At 43.8% G+C, this 19,439-nt stretch overlaps 1 protein-coding gene across 2 annotated transcripts; it reads left to right on the top strand.

Moving 5' to 3' along the window:
* Positions 1-2,807: 2,807 nt before the first annotated feature.
* Positions 2,808-19,382, top strand: Mlt (tubulin folding cofactor E like protein mlt). 2 transcript variants are annotated; one of them, XM_077400585.1, is made up of 8 exons: positions 2,808-3,183; positions 12,921-13,531; positions 13,673-14,075; positions 15,535-15,704; positions 15,987-16,095; positions 16,322-16,426; positions 16,730-16,904; positions 17,610-19,382. In XM_077400585.1, the coding sequence occupies exons 2-7, from the start codon at positions 12,933-12,935 to the stop codon at positions 16,880-16,882; spliced, it is 1,539 nt and encodes a 512-aa protein (XP_077256711.1). In that variant the 5' UTR covers positions 2,808-3,183; positions 12,921-12,932; the 3' UTR covers positions 16,883-16,904; positions 17,610-19,382. The 2 variants fall into 2 exon arrangements, with proteins under 2 accessions (XP_077256711.1, XP_077256708.1); XM_077400582.1 differs by having other exon boundaries at positions 2,810-3,183; positions 16,730-19,382.
* The last annotated feature ends 57 nt before the right edge of the window (positions 19,383-19,439 follow it).

Raw genomic sequence — 19,439 nt, 5'->3', positions numbered from 1 at the left:
CATAACAATACAGTGTTCGCGGTATAGTTGACAATGTAACGTTAATCTCCACCGTTTCTATAGCCGTAACCCGGAAGCCTTTCTAGAGCGATCGCAACAACGAGAGAGAGAGAGAGAGAGAAATGTTATCAGAAACATAACTTCTCCTTACGAAAATCCTTTGATTTAATTAATGTGCAATATTTCTCGCGAGACAAGAATATAGAAATAACTTAAATAAGATCCGGAAGAGCAAATTAAGTGTGTATACGTTTCTCTAGCATAAAATCTCCAAATTACGGAAGGGAGGAGACGATTATACAGATGTGACTTTCTATTAGAAAACATATGGAGTAAAATTAATTAAACGGTCGAACTTTCACTTTGATAATCTGGATTCGAGCTAACTACGTAATTAGCGATTGACATTCGAGCGGACAACATAAAAATGGCATGAAAGAACGCACGCTTTCCGATATCAATAGTTGTCTTAAAGAGGAAGTTCTAAAGAGGAAGTACCAACGTTGAAGGAAAGTTTGGACTAAACAATTTCGGGAAGCTTTGTATCAAGGCGTTTAAGACACGCAACACGTTACAGTTCACATAAATCTTGCGTTTTGAGTGACGTGCGTCCGTGTGCTGCGAATATAATTTTGACACTCAAAGAAAAGCTAATTAGTTTCATAACGCAGCCACATAATATTCACAGTAGTGTCGGTGTAATACGTGTAACTATGTTGTACGTGTACACACGTGCCACGATGGAGCTCATGATTCGTTAAATTAACGCAGATTAACGACAGGTGGATTATTGTATAACGTAGAGAGCGTGGACGAAGACATTTCGTTCCGGTTTCTCGATCTGTTTTACGGTTCGAGACGGTATATTGGCCCTTTAAAAACGGAAGAACGGTTGCCATATACCCATAGAATAATGTATATAATGCGCGTAACAATAATAATTCCCTGCGAATAAAAAAGGAGAAGTACTGAATCTCTATAATCTCTATAACTTATTTAAAAAATATATATACACATATGAATGTGCAATGATATAATGTACCCAATTACTTTATGCGTGTATCTATTACTTTAATTGTAAACTAATATTAATCCAATATAGTCATATGATGTATACAAAGAGTACCAAAACAAACGGTATAGAATTATATCTCAAGAAACTCTTCATGTATAACAATTTACAAGTGTGAGAGAGAAAAGAAGAGAGAGAGAGAGAGAGAGAGAGAATGCGCGCACACAGACCATTTTTGAAAACAAAGACAAAAAAAATGTAGCACTGTTAGCAAATGGTACGGACGATAAATTCTATGTATCGATAAATAATATAGTATTGTTTAAGGAATGAAAAGTAAGTCGCGAAATATTATATTTTCCGAGTAACATTCACGATCTTACGATTGCGCTGCAGCCTTCCATTGCAATTATGTTGCCTATGTCTGATTAGTTTCCTTATGTTAGAGAGCAAATAGATAACGAGAGAGAGAGAGAGAGAGAGAAGGAGAGAGAGAGTTTTGAAGTTATTCAATATCCCTAACAGGTAATCACTAATCTTTAATAAGACGGTAGATGGTACGAAAAGATGTGGTTGTTACGAATTATGATAAAAAAAAAATGTAATAAAAGAGATATAAATGGCATATTCTATGTTATCGGTACTCGTACATATATGTATAATGATTACAGATATAAAACACCAGAAATATTTAATAGAAAATCTCCATGCCAACGCTAATTGTTCGCTTTCCCCGCGACGGCGGTCACATGAACATTGCCTCGGGAACGCAACGTCTAAATTTTTTGTGTAAAAAGTACAGCCTTTTTATACTCTAGGTCTCTTTTTTACGTTTAAATTACATAGTCGGCAAGCACAGCTGTTCGTGTGCTCGAGGATGCGATCGCGCGCGGCGTTTTTCTAATCTTCGCACTTCCGTAAGTACAAGATTAAGAGCGCGCCTCGCGCAGACATCCGCGGCATAACATATATTACGTAACCTCTCGTGTGGCTACATTTTCCTTCAGCACGCCTTTTTCCTTCCTCTGCTTTTGCACACCCTGAATTTTAAATTTGCTGCACGTGTCGCAACATATTCTTCCTTGCCATTTTCGCAAAATGTAAATTTTATCGTACGCGCGTATATATGCGTTCCACGTATGTTCAAGGTCTATTTTGACATTCGTGAAATTGAGGTTTTGCTAGGTTTAGAGGGTCATGTGTTTTGTTTTCATTGTCGCACGCGCGTTAGCTATTCGAGCGCCCGCACATTACTCCATTTGTGTCTCCAGAAACATAAATACCGTATTCTCTAGACTCTCTAGAGTATTATTACTTAATATTGAATTGCGATACCTCAAGTTAAATAACTTTTTTTATTTTCAACTACCATGTGTGTCGAAAAAAATTTATTATTATTTTAACACAAAACGGTATTATTTTGACTCCGTTGGTTCGGTTAAATTAACATGCGCAAATTAAAATGCATTCATCATTACGAAGTCTATAAAATATCGAGAACTTGTCGCGAAAATGCGCAAGAAAACCCCGATCGTTTCGTTGCCGTTCCAAAAGGCGATTGTTCGCGAGCGCGGCGGATCGTCGGTCGCGGAAGTAAGTACCGCGACGACCGCCAGCCAGTGGCGGGACCACGTGACCGCGGTCGGCGGGCATCGCGCACGCGTGATGCGGTCGATAACGTACGGTACGCGGTACGGGCGAGCGGGGCGAGTACCCGGAGTACCGTGGTCCCGCCGCGGCCGCCGCTTCCATCGCCGCCGCCACCACCACCTCCACCGTCGGCCCCGCGCGCTCAGCTGTTTCTGTTTACTAAACAAAGGAGCCAGAGCCAGTTCAACGCTGGATGGCGAACGGCGCGTTCGCGCGCGACGCCACTCGTTCTCCGCTCGAGAGATCGACGATCGACGGCATCGACATCGACGCCAACAACGACGACGACGGACGACGCACGTTCGAGCCCGCGCGACGCCGCCGTGCCGTGACCCGCGGGTAGATCGTCTCAGCTCGCCTGGCTCCGCCGCATTGGGCCGTGTGCGAGGGAAATAAAGTCCTCGGAGAGTGTGCGACTATATATATTCCGACGGCAACCGCGGCCACCGCGGCCACCGCGGCGCACCGACCACGGCGAACGCGGAGCGGCGGCCCGAGGTCCGAAGGGCGGCGCGCAAACAGTGAGTAAAAATAAATAAGCGACGTGTTGGCGTCGCCAGGGCCAGGCGGACGCTCGGTTTCCCACCCTCCCGTCCCGTGCCCGCCTGGTCCTTGACACGATTTTCGAGACGCGTCGGATTTTTACAACAACCCTTTCTCGAGGGATTACTCTTACGTATCTCCCCGTCGGGCGACGGGAGAGACGAGAGACGAGAGACTTCCGCGCTCGCGCCCTGCGCCAATTGCGCCATACGGAAGCGGTGCGCTCGACGGTCGACGCGCAACGCGCAACGCGGCCGATGTCGCGTTCGTATCTAGACACCAACGTGGCCGAACAACGCGGGCACGATGCGCGCGCCCAGGTTTTTTTTTTTTCGACAAACCAAAGATATCGGACGATATGGATTATGGCTTCAATCGCCGATACCGTGCGACGCATGTGTAATGGGTAATGGATAAGATCCGCGCGCGGGTTTCTGCGTGGGAATCCCCTCCCGGCGGTGGGGCTCGTTCCTCGTACTCGCGCGGTCGCGCGTCATCGTCGAACGGTGGCGACGTAAATCGTAGCCGCCGCGGTTTACTGTAGGAGAGAGCTATAATATATCGGCTCTTCGCTGATTACACATCCGTCGAGCGGTATCGACAATTAGATCTACAAGATGCCGCCGGGAAGCGACGTGCAACTCACGTTGTTCTACAGGGTGATTCAGTTAGTATCGACGTCTGACGTCTGTCGTCGCCTTTTTTTTCACGACGGCTGACGGCGAAACAGTGACAATGGAACAATGACACTCGGTTTTTTCTTATTGTAAAACGCAGGTATAAATGCCTAAATGAGAATGCAGTTTAGAAAAAAAGAAACAACATGGTGCCGTATAATGCAATTTGATCATTCCTCCATGAGATTTCAGTGTCGCGCAAAATTTCTGTAATTATCTTTTGCGATAGCTAAATTATTTTTACGAAAGAATAAACAACTGCGTTTTTGCCTCGTATACCTTATAACGAATTTTTAAATTTGTCGCAATATAAATGACATATATTGCAAGACCTTCCTGACCGCGAAACGTGAATATTATAGCTTTTTATCCTATGACTTTACACAATCGTGCTCGTTCGCGGTCATTCTCTCGGTGATATATTAAACTATTAAGATATATATATATATATATATATATATATATATATATGTAAGAGAAAAGAGAGAACACAAAAACACGTCGTGCATGGTCGATTTCTGCTTCTTATATCTACGTTTTATATCCCAATCGTCCTGTTTTGCAATGGGCTCGGCTATTGCTGGACTGTAAATCGATTGCACTATTTTCGTTTATGATTGCAACGGAGAAACCACCTTTCCGTTAACTTTCATTCGTTAAAACCGAATACCCTTCTCTTTTTTTTCTTCTCCCTTTTGTCCAGAGGACTGAGATTCCTCCGTTCGCGTGTAAAATTTTCGAAAATTATCGTAAATCTCGTGTTACGCGATTAATTCGGCGTTTTTATTATTATAAACGCCGGAAATTATATTTCTCCAAAGCGATTTTACTAGGATCATTCACTGTGAGCAAAACTCCGCGGTATACGTTGCATAATATTTAAACGAAGTAGAAAGTAGACGCCTACGACTGTGCAGCTGAAATATATATAATTTATGTAATAGCTCGTAACTTTTAATAGTCACATTAACAGTTTATAACATTAATAGTTTATAATTTGAGAAATGTTCCAGATAGATAACATTGGAGCTTGCGTCGGTCTTCATTCGTATATTCGTGTCATTGTATTCTAACGGCTTACGCAACTTTCAGCGAAATCGTTTACTGGCAAAGACGTCTCTTTGCGCTCGATCGTCACGCGCGTAATCGGATTCCAACGTGTGTCAGCTTAGGACCGCCTCGTTCAATCGTTTAACAAATTCTATACGATTGCACTTCCACGAGATAAAGAAGGAGGAGACAAAGAATGCATACTCCTACGCAACCTTGGCTTACAAGGTCGAAATGGGAAAGGAATAATTCACGCTTAATTACAGATTTCGCGCAACTCGGTTCCGATGCGTCTTAAAGATTGACGGACACCGCGTATATTTTAATCGAGAGGGGCAATTAGCATTGAATTTATTGCGATATCGGCAATAGCGAGATAAGTCACGGATAAGAATAAGGAAAAACAGACGTTCCCACATTTTCTCCCTTCCTGTTGCGCAATGAGAATACTCGGTCGCGCGTCGTACAATGTGGTAATTCGTTATTTCAAATTAAATTACAAAATCAAAAAAGGTGAAAGTTATGCAGAATGTAAAATCTGCAAATTTTTGGAGAGCGCATTTTAATGCGGAATACCGCGGAATATATCGCTGAAGTGTGATAATTTGTGATAATTTGCAAATTATTCCGACATTTACGGCACATCGTTTCGAAACGCGTAGAGTTGCGCTTTAAGACGCGTTTGAGATTTGATCAGTTTCACGTTCCATTGACAGCAGTCCTTTCATTCGCGATGATTTAATGCCCTTGTGCAACGAAGTCTATCCTCGCGGCGCATTAAACAGCTTTTTGCACGCAGTTTCAGTTGGTGAGATATTATGTAAACGAGAGAGAGAGAGACGCGAATGCATAATAAAGTCGTTTGGAATAATAGTGTAATACCCATCATATTCGATTGCCATAGTAAAAGTAGCGAGATGTAGGTAGCTGCATCGTGCGATATCGCGTCATCGATCATTGCTATAGACATCAACGAGGTTCCAGATAACGTTTTCGACGTGTCTGGCTCTGCAATCCTCATTTTTACAAGAAACCTTTCCTTTAATACGAAAAAAGTCGAAATCAGTAATGTACTCGTGAAAAACACATTACGGTAATCGTTAATAATACGTGGAATGTTGAATCCTCTCAATAAAATATCGTCAGTTTTATTTCATCGGTAAACGAGCCAGAGATAGTCGAGCAAATCGCGGATTAGGTGCAACCAGAACGAACACTCTCGTTAGCGAGCGCTGAAGAAATCTTGCCCGCTGATACTGATTTTTCGCTTACGATAGCGTGACTCCGTAAGATTTTCTGCCGGATGAATATTCGAAACTTCCCGTGTTGCTCCTCGCGAGGTAAAGAAAGTGGATTCCGCCTTAGGCCGAAAGCGCATTTGTTTCTAACGCCGTATACACACAGGTATACGTCGAATGCAGCGAAATTGAAATCTGGCATCAGGCAACGTAGATAAGTGAAAACAAGAACGATAAGAGCACTGAGTCATCGGGCAGGACTAATTATCGGAGAATTAATATACGCAATCACGGCGCAATTATTGTTGCCAAATACTTCACTGGCACCGATAAAACATCCGATTGTTTTTGCGTTTCGTGGTGAAACGCGACGATTTGGTTATCTCGATGAAAAGATAGCGGAAAACTTCGATTTGCGCTCGTTTGATAAAATTTCATTTGTAACGTGTTGGCGATTGCGACACATATGTGACGTACTTATAAATACACGGTTGACCGCAATCGCCGTCGTGGCTGTCGCGCGTAACGCCCGCATAAAGGCCAACGTTTGATCTGCGACACAGCGGAGTAAGCTGCCGTTAAAACGCGCAGCTCTCTAGCCGAGCTCGAAAAGGAGAGAGAAGTCCGCCGCGACGTATAGCGTTCCAGTGAACGGTCCATCCGGTATACACCAGGTGTTCCAGAACTACTGCGCAGCACTTCAATGTGGCACGATTGTTCTGCAAACGTCGGACCGTGAACGGTCTTTGTAGATCCCGCGTGTTTTAAAAATTAACGGGCTCTGGGCCGAGGATTAAATTCGACTTTTTCACGAAAAGAAGTGGAATTTGCATCTATCGGGGGATCTGTCATTGAAAAATCGCGCTCTTTCTCTCTGTGATCTTCTCCACGACGCTCTGTATATATATCTTTCTCGTCTCGGCGCCGCTTTCTCATACACATCGATTTAATTGCCGCGCGCCGATGCGAGGTGTTTTTAGGAGTCGAGAAAGAAACCGAGAGAAAGAGCGCTGAGAGCACATCGTCTAATTGTGTACGGGATGCTTCCGAAGTTGATTATATGGCAAGCGAGGCAAGCGCGATCGAAGATACCACTTATCGATTATTGTTGATAATGGCAGCTGCGTTGTGTGTTGCAGACTCCAGAAAAATTTTACCCCAGAGATCCACGAGTAAATTTATTATTTTTACTTGCATTGATAGGTTTGTGTGTTCATTCAAATATTATAGAAGAGACATTCCGTTATCTTGGCGCGACGCAACAACAGAATATGGCTGCGTTCCGATATTCACTGTCGTCGGTACTGAAAATCTATAGTGTACGTTATGTAAACTATAGATTTTCAGTACCGACGACAGTGAATATCGGAACGCAGCCTACGAATGATAAGAAACGTGAAACTTATCGGTGTCCTCCGGAACTCTGTATCGTGCCGGTTTTTAAGCTGCGCATTTAACGTAACTTCAACAATTATACGTGTCGCACAAAAGATATCTAACGTTCTCTCGCTGATCGAATTGCGAGCGACAGCGACTTCAGAGTTCGCGTTCCGCACGGCCCGATCAGGCCTGATGCAACAAAGGTGCGGACAGAGGCGGGCAAAGGCAGGAGAGAGAGATATATATATAGGTATACTGGTACGTATGCATTCACACAATGCGCTCTCGAGTCTCGGCTCGGGTCGCGCGAGCAACCTTGAGGAAGCTAGTAATATTCCGCGAGCTCTCGGCACTCGGCAGTCGGCAGTCTCGGCTCGCAACTTGCGCAGCAGAGGAGCCGGCCGGACTTTCGTCAATGTTTTCAGACGCCGAGGCGGAAAAGTGGCGTTTCGCTCCGACGCGTTTCGCGCTTTTAGCTCTCATTTCGCGACCGGTGAAAGGACACGACGCGCCGCGTCGAAGCTCCCTCGCTTACCTAATCCGCTGTTTCATTTCCGCGACGCAGCGTCGCAGCGTCCCCTCGGAAGAGACAAAAGGAGAAGAGGGGCGGGAAGGAGAGGAGGCGACACAACGTTAGCGATGGTACATACATCATCGCTCTCTGTCTCTGTCTCTCTCTTTCTTTCTCTTTCTGTTTTTTTTCTTTTTTTTTTTTTTTACAAACAGGTCCTTTTTGCGCGTACGAATGTCTCGCGAGCAACTAATCGAGTTATTTTACTGCATTATTTGCATTTTGCACAATGACACTTTAGATACAACGCAGTTGGAACCAACAGCGGGTCCCTAGAGATGAATTCCGCGTAACGGATTGGGTACAACAAAATTTCAATGCGAAAATATATATATGTATATTCATTGAAGCCTCTTCAACCTCGGTTCCGTTTTTAAATTCTGAAAGTTTATCGTGTCGTCGATCGCGGATTTAAATTTATTTCGCGCTTTCACGCCGACCCTGAGATCTCTGGGAGTGTGGTACTTAGCGCGAAACGAAAGAGGGTCGAAAGATAAATCTAGCTTAATCGTTCTACGCCCAGGCGGCTTTGCAATTTGCTCGCTCTTGTTTCGGGGAAATTAATTCACTTGAGATTTTTAGGACTTATCTCAACTGGGCTTTTTCGGAAATTGTCCTCGCGGCGTAAGGCCAGGGAGCGCTTTATCTCTCTCGATGTTTACGAGGGGAATATCACGGAGAAGGTCAGCCGCGCGTCTTTTCCGGCGCTCACGCACCGCATGCAAACGCAACCCGACTGACCCACTGCGCCGACGATTCTCGCTGACATATTTCGTAACCGTCACCACACCGGTCGTATATTTAGCGTTACGTTACGCGTGGCCACCGCGCGCGCGCGCGCGCGCGCGAGAGAGAGAGAGAGAGAGAGAGAGAGAGAGAGAGAGAGAGAGAGAGAGAGAGAGAGAGAGAGAGAGAACGGGACAGCTGTAGTAAGTAGGTTCACTTGATACCGTTCAAGCCTCGCGACTCAGCTGATTGCCAGTCTGCCGCTCGCAAACGTTGCATACGTTATAACTACCTACTATGTGCCTATCAATGTCCTGCTCGCGGTTTTCTCTTCGCGCAATTCTCATTTTGCCTGGCTCGTTTAATTCTTCCGCCAGGATAAAATTAACTGGAAAATTATCTAGATGCGAAAGTATATATGTCCACCGAAGCCTCTTGCGTTCAATCTCTCGGTTGTTTTTAATCTTTAAAGGTTTTACCGTGTATATGAATTAGGTATGAATCTTTCAATACAAGATAAGCCGTTTTTATTGCAGTCCGTCATATTTATCTTGTATTTCTATTTTTTTCAAAAATAGAAATATATATATAATTAATTTAAGTATTCTATTATTTCTGCAAGAGTGTCAGTCCACGTGTTTAATTATTAATGCCTGATGATTAACGTACATTTAAAGTCTTTTATTTTATTGCTCTCGTCCACGAGAGTTGTATAAAAACGATAAGCTATTTAGATATGCTTTTTATTTATGTTTCGTGTACACGTGTGTGTGTGCGTGTGTGAAATTGTATAGTTTGCGAATCGGCGTCCCACATAAATTCCAGTCTGAATCTCACAATTGCTCGGAGCTCGGACTCCGCTTTCGGCGGTCATAACGAAATGCCCCCTATCTCGTGAATCGAAACACATCTGCGTCCAGCGTGAAATTACACAAACTGTAGAGAGTGAATCTTGGCTCGTATGTACAATCCGTATCCCATACTCGCGGCGCGGCGGCTTCCGTAAATCGTAAAAGGCTGTGTTTAGAGCCACGCACGCGGCGTTTCACTCTTGCTTTTCTATTTCGTTGCCGGTCGCGGATGTGCGCGCGATTTGTAAGCAGCGTGATTTCACGGGCGAATCTAAAAGCGCCACGATTAAGCGATAAACGCTCTAGGAAATACGCAATCGTTTATCGCGTGTAAATTATTCTCACATGTGGCAATTGCAATTAAAAATCCTCACGAGTTCTTGTCCTTCCGTCGTTTACGTTAAAGCGCTTGTATTAAGTGCCGCGCATTGAAATTAATTTCCATGCGAGATTTCTTCGCGATATTATCATATACTTACGTTCTCGACAGGGAATAAATTGATTCCGATTGCGCAGATATATTGTATATATACGTTTGTCATCGCGTGCGCAAGCGTAAGATCGTAATTCGCGAACAAACGCGTCGGTGTTGTACGCGTTTCTCGGCGGCGGACTCGCTTCACGACAGAAACAGGCAATCCTCAGAGACGCGTCCACTGACCGTTGCGGACTTTCGCGACTCCCGGTATCCCGTTGTGATAGAGCAAACGCGCGCCTCCGTCACGACTCCAATGCGCCCGTTAACGCGGTGCGATGCACGCGGGGTCTTGCTACAGAGACCCACTCTTTCTCTCTCTTTCCTTCTCGTTCTGGTCTCTTTCTTGGACGCGCTCGCGAAGCCGCGGAGCGGAGAAAGTTAATTTCGCATGGCCGTTGAACCGATATCGCCGCTGTTACGCTCAGGGGAAGCGCGGAGGGTAACCGCGGTTAGACCAATTTGCTGCTTCTAGGCCAGTCACATCTTATTCGATCCGAGCCGGCAGCAGCCGTGTCCGCTCGACGTCGATCAACGGACGCCGCGCCGCCCGTCGTTCGCGCCTTCGACTTCACGGGGATCGCCGCGCGCCGCGCGGCTCGAAACTAGCGCGTCCCGAATTAACTCCTCGCGATCTGACGTTCGACGTACAACACACCCGCCTGGTTTTGTACCGCTCCAGCCGCGCGTGTTGGGCCGCGCGTAAAGAACCGTGTCCGAATTTCCGGCGAGATGGTGAACGAGCACCGCGGCTTTCGTTTCATTCGTATATATGACATCTATATTGTTTCGAAAAAGTTTCTCGTCTCGCCATACTCTCCTTTCTTTTCTTCTCGTTAAACGTATTTGGCCTTTTATTTCATACAAATGCTTTCTTTTCCTCGCGGACGACGATTAAAGCCGCGCGAGCTCGAGCTGAATAAGACCTTCCGGAATAATAGAAGTCAAAACGTTTCATCATACATTGTACGACGATGAATTATTTATGTAGGTCGTAGATTTGCATGAATTATATTTAGCCCCAACGACTTGTATGAAACAGCAAATTAGTAGGACGCGATGTATCCGTAATGTCTTTCTTATGTAAATGCAATTTGGCGTGTGTCCAGCAAAAAAAAAAACGAGAATGGTTCCTTACGTGTTACGCGCGACTCTCGCCAAACTAACGTAACAGTCTTCCGTATTGCGAGCGAGCTCGTAATCTCACGAGTCGCGTCGATCTATTACGTCAATCTGTCGTCATTATATTTTATCAGAATTTTGTGACAGAGATATCGCATGTATATACGAGAGAGAGAGAGAGAGAGAGAGAGAGAGAGAGAGAGAGAGAGAGAGAGAGAGAGAGAGAGAGAGAACGATGCAGCGATATATAATAAGGAAAACATCTCGTTCCTGTGTCGACGAACAGCTCGAGAACAGGTCTAGATATATATCCGAGTCGTGTCGGACACTCGTTCGTTATACTTTCGCGAATAGAAATGCAAAAGTCACCTCGAGATCCCCTGGTAATAACGGGAATACCTTTAATCGCGTACATTAGAGTCCAGATATGTAATGGCGTTGCAACACGTGGAAGATGGTCGAATGGCGGTCGTCATTGCACAGTGAAGACGCATCGAACGACCGAGTCGCCGTATATAGCGCGCGTAGAAAGACGTTTATCGCCGATCGTGAAGACGTGGCAATCCGACTACGCATTAATAACCGTAATAAATCGGAAAGCCCGTCCGAACCACGTTGTCGTACACCTGTCATCACCGCGTTCGAGAAATCGCGATGTTATAACGATAGGTGGAAAGTCGTCGAAAACCTTTTCTATAACGCGATTAATTTAAACGCTGCGGATGGGACTGCGAGACTTGAAGTGACGCTCAAGAGAGCTCTACGATTATTTAATGATAATGATATAGAATTAGTTTCAGGAGAATTGTTATACGCTATAGAGTACCTCTTCGGAAAGAAAGTTCTCTAGTTTATTTCGTTCGGTTCGTTTCTTATATTACATCTCGATTACTAAAAGGGTCCCGGGACAGATTTAAAATCCTAAACTCAACTATCCGCTCGGGGATTGTACATCCAAGTCGAACTCAACTTCCAGCGTATATCGAAATATCTCTTTTTCTTTCATGCAGGCGCAACAATAGTAATCGTTAACTTTTCGTCAGGGGTATAATTTTTCTCAGTCAACATGGGCTCGTCGACAGGACAGGTTCAGGATTGTCTCAAGTTGTCTCTGAATGCTTGGCACGCGCGTGGGCGAGCCGAGCCGAGACGCGATCGCGAAGAATCGTTTTGTCGGCTGCTAGAGAGAACCGGTACTGGTTCTTGGCCGCTGCGCAAAAAGACAATAGCGTGACCTTAGCGGATATGGCGAGACCAGATTCTACATGTCTCGAAGATGACCGGCTCGCGGAGGTTTTTCCTTCTCTCTCTCTCTCCCTTTTCCTTCCTTTTCTATTCCCGCGGTTAGCGACGGTGCTTTGTGTTATTTCGCCGACAGGGTGGACATTTACTTGCATTTGTATTTCCATGGTCATCCTAAGAAACTGAATTTATTTTCAGACAGAAATCTCCGTACGATCTTCTACTCTTTAAATGACCGTCCCGATCTTCCGTAAAAATTATTCGAAAATAATGCTCCTGCAATTTATTGGATGCGAAAAATAACAATCGATTTAATAATAATGATGCTGACAAGCAGCCTTTAAATCACTGCAAAGATAAATAAGCGTCTCGTAATGTTCCAGAATGCAGTAAACATGCCGTCGTTGCTGGAAGCATTAGAGCTTAAGTACGGCAGCTCAACGACGGACTGCTCGTTGACGGACGATGAAGCGGAGTCTGGCTCGCCCAAAGCCGCCCTGTCGGTGAGCATCTTCATCCCCAAGAAATCCCCACGACACACGGTGCCGGCGCTATTGGTGCTCCAGGACTGCGACATCGAGTCGGCGGGCAACGACGCCGAGAAGCTTCGCAGCAAGTGCAAGAACGTCGAGGAGCTTGACCTGGCGCAGAATAAGCTGTCGCAATGGACGGAGGTATTCGACATCCTGCAGCACATGCCCAAGATCAAGTTCGTGAACTTGAGTTTCAACTGCCTCGCGGAGGTGCTGGAGATCAAGCATGGTAACTACGATTTTCTGAGGAATCTCGTGCTCAATGGCACGAGGGTGTCCTGGTCGACGGTGCAGGGACTGGTACGGCACTTGCGCAATCTGGAGGAACTTCACTTGTCCTTGAACGAGTACAAAACGGTGGACCTGGATTATCAAAAGCCGGAAAACGCGAATCCGGCGCTGAAGAAATTGCACTTCACCGGCAATCCGGTGGAAGTTTGGAACGAGATCTCGAAGCTAGGGTGAGTCTCACGCGATATCGTTTTAATGCTAATAATTAGAAAATCGATCAGTTTCTTTAGTAATGTAAAATAAAATTTGTTCGATAAGTTGTTATTCCGAAAGATTTGTCATTGGGCGCTGTACCCTGTACGCTTCTCCAGGTATCTATTTCCAAATTTGAAGAGCCTTGTCCTCGCCGAATGCCCGATCAGATCGCTTGGTTTGGAAGAAAATCGGAATTTGCCGAGCGAGGATGGCCGCCGAACGAAAGAAGAAGGTCACGGGCAGGATAACGAAAACATGAATCACTTAGACGCGGATGAACATACCTCGTCGACGGACGATAAAGGAAATAGGATATTTGAGAGCAAGGTCAACTACGAAAGATCTGAGTCGAAGTCGGAATCCAATGGGACAACCATTAAGTCGCCCCACGATCCCTTCAGAATGCTCAGATTCTTAAACGTGAACGGTACCCTGCTATCGGCTTGGGACGAGGTCGAAAGGCTCGCCAGGTTTCCCGCGCTGAAGTCGCTCAGGATCCAAGGCTGCCCGCTTTTCGAGGTGAGTGGTTTTCAATCTCTTCGACGATCGAAAATCGAAGCTTGTCTCGCATTATACGTTCGTCGTCAGAAAATATTTTGATTGACGCATCTTGATTTCGCACGTGACTCGATTAAAGAAGGATAACGAGCCGGAATCGATTTCATGCTTAATATGAACAATAGACTTCTTATTTCTTCTAAAAAAAAATGTATTGTATAATATTAATTATATATATATATATATATATATATATATATATATATATATATAAATGGATAGATATATATTAAATAAAAATATTACTTAAAGGTGGATACTCAAATCTTTGCATCGCCTGTGCGACACATTTTTTAAAATGTAAAGTACAAGAGAATCTCGGGGAGATAGGAATCAACCAAAGACAATGACGACACAAGCAATAATTGGAATTAGTTATTTGCTATATGTGGGAATAATATTCGTTACCGCGACGTAGAGTAAATTTATCCCATGAAAGATCAAAATACGAAATACGATACGAGTGTACCATTCTGAAATCAATGGCTCATTTCATTCTCAAAGTGCATCAAAGTATGAAGTCTGAGCACGCTTGACGATATATAGATTAGAGACACGTGTTTAATTCCTCGCATCTCAAAACTGCCACAGCCGTTAGTATTACGTGAGAAATGATGTGTCCCCCAGTGTAAGAGATCTTTTCGCGTGGACATGCAGCAATTGAATCTTGGCACATGCTTAAACAAGCATATGCTCATAGATTAATGCCACGTGCGCTTCGAAAACAAGTTCTTGGAATTAATAAACTCTCTGCAAGCACTCCCTATATTGGCACTTCCAAACACGGTCGTGTTAAGAGAATTTGATATTAATAGACGAATGTGAAATAAACAAAACTCGCTGTTTGTGTTCAAAAGGAATCTTGTTGTTTCATGTGTGGGAACCGGAACTAAATAAACTGACACGCGTCACTGTGCTAATTAAACGTGCGTAACATGCGAAGTAGCCTTCGATTCAATGAGAGATCAGTTTTGTCGCGGAATGTGTTTCCTATTCTATAAGCTACTGACGTCTATAATTACAATCTATAATTGCATAATACAGCTTTGTTGTATTTTTGAATTGATTTATATTTTTTATTTATATCTTGACAACGTTGTGTTAAAATCTGTTTCGTTATTTGAAAGAAATTTTATTTTAAGAAAGCGGAAATTATATTATGCTGTTACTATAAGAGACCCGTTCCATTTTGGAGCGCATCTATAAGAGCGGGCTAAAAAAATGTTGGATATTCCTTAAAATGCAAATATCTGCAATTTTTGTTTTAATATCAATTGAATATTTATATTCATTTCTTTGGTACAATGTAATCCAACTATATAGCCCAAATTTAATTGATCTCTATCACATTTGTGTGGCAATCTATACTAGATATCACGAATTTTTATCCGCCGCTTTATATTCGCTTAACATTTTCCAGAGCCCCCGGGAGTACACGGAACATGAGAGGCGGCAGCTATTAATAGCCCGACTGCCAAACGTCGAGACATTGAACGGCGGCGGCGTGATATCGTCTCAGGAGCGCGAGGACGCAGAAAGGGCCTTCATACGTTATTACATGGACAAACCGGAAGCTGATCGACCCGAAAGGTAAGTCTCTTAACGCTCGCCAAGTTCGGTTTTGATAATTCCCTTCTCCCCCCCCTTTGATAATCAAGGCTCGCGCGGAACGAGTCTCGAATACTTCTTCAAACGCGCCGTAAGTTGTTTTAACGCGTCTTTAACGCAAATTTCAATTTCCCCGTGAACAAGCTCGGTTTTTGTCCTTCGGGCACCTCCAAATTCGCCCGAGACTATTCTGGTTTCATGGCTACGCTCGCGCTCCCTTACCGTTCGGAGGTGCCCAACTTGACCCTCTTTTGCGATTTTCAGGTATTCCGAGCTCGTGGCTATTCACGGAAAGTTGGACCCCTTGGTGAACGTAGATTTGACGCCGGAGAAAAGGGTCAAGGTCACGTTCACTTACGGAGATCTCGTCGAGGTATTTAATTTCGTATCGGGTTTCATCAACTTCAGGTGTATTGCGTAACGGAAAACTTTTACTAGATCCATAATCTTTCCCAAATACGTGACTCGAAAAATGATTGAGTCTTTCAAGTATTTACTTTTGCAAGTATTCGCGATATGAATAAAAGAATTTCCATGCCGTGAGCAATACTTTTTATTTACATTTGATTGGGATGATTGGTCACAAACAATGCTTTCAGGTACGGTCGGTAGATGTATATAGGACAGTTTTTGAATTAAAAACCAAGTTGGAAAGTATGGTGAAAATTCCTGCCAATAGAATGAGGCTTTTCTACGTTGATCAGGTGAGTTGTTCTGTCCTGTATTAACTAAACGATTTTAATGCTGTTCGCAGAATATTTGGCACCTTGATCGATCCTTTAAGAAACCCGAAGTTGCGATATGAATCGCTTTACCCTTCCAAATAATCCTTCCTATCCTGGGATGTATCTAAAGTTTGCAATTTCTCGAGGTATATCGCAAGGTACGAGCGTGAATTCTTAACGTACATGAAATTTTGTGCGAAATATTAAGAATTTACCTTATCCTACAACAAAGTTATGGAAATATATCACAGCAAAAAAGTGGAACAAATTTAAAAATTCTAGGAAATGAAGGCACAGTATGGACCGGAGGAAATGCTGTATCCAAACAAGCAACTCTATCGGTACAACATTAGGAACGGCGACGAGATCATCATTGACAGCAAACTGAATCGATTCGCGTCAACGTCGTCGGCCACATCTTCCATTCGTTCCTGAAGAAGAACGAGTGAATCGTGCGGTATTGAAAAAATCCGATAACTCCTCGGGTTTTGATCTCCACTTATAGCCTCACGATGCGACGCTCATCGGTGAATTGTAACAATACTGTTACAGATCAATAGAGAGGCGCGGTTTTCATGATTGCGTTTGCTAACACCACCGCGGGTGTCTGAGAAAACCAAAAACTGTTACAATCCAAGGAGAGCAATTCGAGGGCAAATATCTCCCTAAGTTGAAGTATACAAACTAAACGTATAGAATTATTAGGGTTTTACGGATGTTCGACGTTACTTTAAACCACAAATGTTTCAAAAATAATAATGAGCAGATATATGAGAAATCGTTAATTGGCGAAAATTCGGTAATCTATCGGAGATGAAATTATCTAAAGACAACGAGCGTTGTCTGATAAACGGTATGTCTAGACATTTTCTGAAAACCATTGTGAACTACAACCACCAATGCAAATAATCGTCCATTACGATTGTTAGATAATTATTTCTTCGTATAACAAACTCATTCAGAGACCTCGACATATAAACTTAAACCGCTACTAACGAGCCTGGTGCACAGAGAATAATTATTGTATCCAGTGTACAAGCGTACACGCGCTTAGATGGATAGTTAGCCATCTTTTTCTTTAACGTAGTAATTCTCGTCCGTCTTAGGAGACGAAACGTAATACGGGGAAGCAGGATTGTACATAGTGAATTTCAATTTTCAGCTAAATTCGATGTACTTGCGACGCGAGGAGCAAAGGAGATTTACCCTATTTGCTCGACGAGAAAGAAAGTGATAAGGAATTCGTAGAAGATAATTCTCGACTCATCTTAGGACGATGCCAACGACAACTGTAACGTAACGCGCCGTTGAGGCTGCTGTGAAGAGAACGAAATATTTTTGTAGAGATCGCGGGTAGTTACCCTTAAAGAAAGTATAGGATCTACTCGTTCATGAAACGAACGCGTTTTGTTGTTCCCCCCGCTTGAGCACCGGGCAATGATGAAAGTGTGTAACGCAGTCGCGAAAATGCGTGCGGCTCTTTCGCGAAAGTCGCTGGTAAAAGGCAAGAAGAAGCCTTGTGTCATCTCGACAAATGATCTCTGTACTTTCCGAAGGTGATGTATACTTACGAGTAAACTCTTTCCTCTGTAAACTTTGCGCGAGATCAAAACGCCTAGGTGTCACGAGCTCGCAAATTACAACGAGAGTTGTAACGAATACGCGTGAAACGCGAGAGAAAATTTGTGAAACCGCGCAGGAGTCGTGCGCGGTTGAAGTTATGTTTGCTATCGTCTATTTTCGACGCGTACTTAACATCTTCACTTCTCATCTTCAACAGTTTCTATGTCTTTGAACGACTATTACTTCTTTTAATTCTAAGGTATTGGAACATACGACAGCACGAACAAATTGCATATTATCGCAATCGTTTCGTTACGAAGTGGACAAACGGAAATCATGATACGTTGACGACAGCGGTAGAGTGCTAATATAAATCTCAAATGTGATAACAAAGGCGATGCCGATTGCGATTTATGAGTATAATGGTCCGGATTCGTATAATAATCTCGATTCTCGAAGGTATACCTTTTCTTTCCCTCTCCTAAATGCCACAAATATCCATAATGTCTCGTTAACATTTACAGCTTACCCCAGATTTAGGGCACGAACGAGCTCGCGAAAAGGAGCTAAGTAGAACGTTGCGTTGCGTCGCTTTGTCTTTGAGTCCGCCGGCACCACCGTGCCGTAACGTTTTCGGCCGAGCGTTCGGACAAAGAAAGCGCGGACGGTGCGTGTCAAGTTTCGATTTCTTTGCTCACAAGCAACGAAGCTTGCGGAGTCACTTAGTGCCTGCCTTTTACGTACTAGCGTAACTCACATTGTCATATACTTCTAACACTGCCCTGTGAATACGATAAAACGATATAATTCGGGACGACAACACTCTTGGTATAGTAACGAGAAACGTAGACCGAATTCTTGGAGCAGCTAAAACTCCAATTGACCAGAATCTATGATAAAATTTTATTATCATTGTACAGTATTAATAATTTTCTAGTTTTACCAATTGTCAAGAAGCAGGTATTTTGCCGAGTGTGTAATGATAGAAGATATATACCAATTCGGATTTTGTCGAATCGATAGAGTATGATGACAATTGCCGCGGAATGGTATTGCTGTTAAAAAAATTCGGTCAGACGTTTCCCGGAGATCGAAGGACCACCGCGATAGTCAGGAAAATGTTGACTGTGGGTTTCCAATGCCACTGTCCTGTCTTCGCGACGTGGACAGTACGAGTCGTTTAGTCGAGGTAAACAACGGAAAATGAAAATCAATCACGAAGGAGGACAAGGACGGACTGGTAGTGGGATCCTAGTACGCATGTGTCTAGTCTCGGAAAAGAAACTCTGCATTACTTTCATTTATAAAATACGATTCTTTTTTTGTGCTGGCGCAAATGTACGTACTAACGAAATAAATTGTTTATAATGTAGACCGTTTTTCAATTTTGGATCCCTATTTCTCGACGATGCTTCCTATACCTAAGATG

Source organism: Temnothorax americanus, unplaced genomic scaffold, assembly GCF_048541705.1.
Source record: "Temnothorax americanus isolate GAGA-0224 unplaced genomic scaffold, ASM4854170v1 Scaffold1, whole genome shotgun sequence".
NCBI classification, from domain to species: Eukaryota; Metazoa; Arthropoda; class Insecta; order Hymenoptera; family Formicidae; genus Temnothorax; species Temnothorax americanus.
The sequence above is the reverse complement of the archived record's forward strand: the minus strand, read 5'-3'. Positions and strand labels throughout refer to the sequence as shown.

Bases quoted from the DNA above. Each gene is read 5' to 3' on its own strand.
- Mlt (XM_077400585.1), top strand. From the start codon at position 12,933: ATGCCGTCGTTGCTGGAAGCATTAGAGCTTAAGTACGGCAGCTCAACG. The intron at 13,532-13,672 runs GTGAGTCTCACG...ACGCTTCTCCAG, and splicing joins AACGAGATCTCGAAGCTAGG to GTATCTATTTCCAAATTTGA. The intron at 15,705-15,986 runs GTAAGTCTCTTA...TGCGATTTTCAG, and splicing joins GAAGCTGATCGACCCGAAAG to GTATTCCGAGCTCGTGGCTA.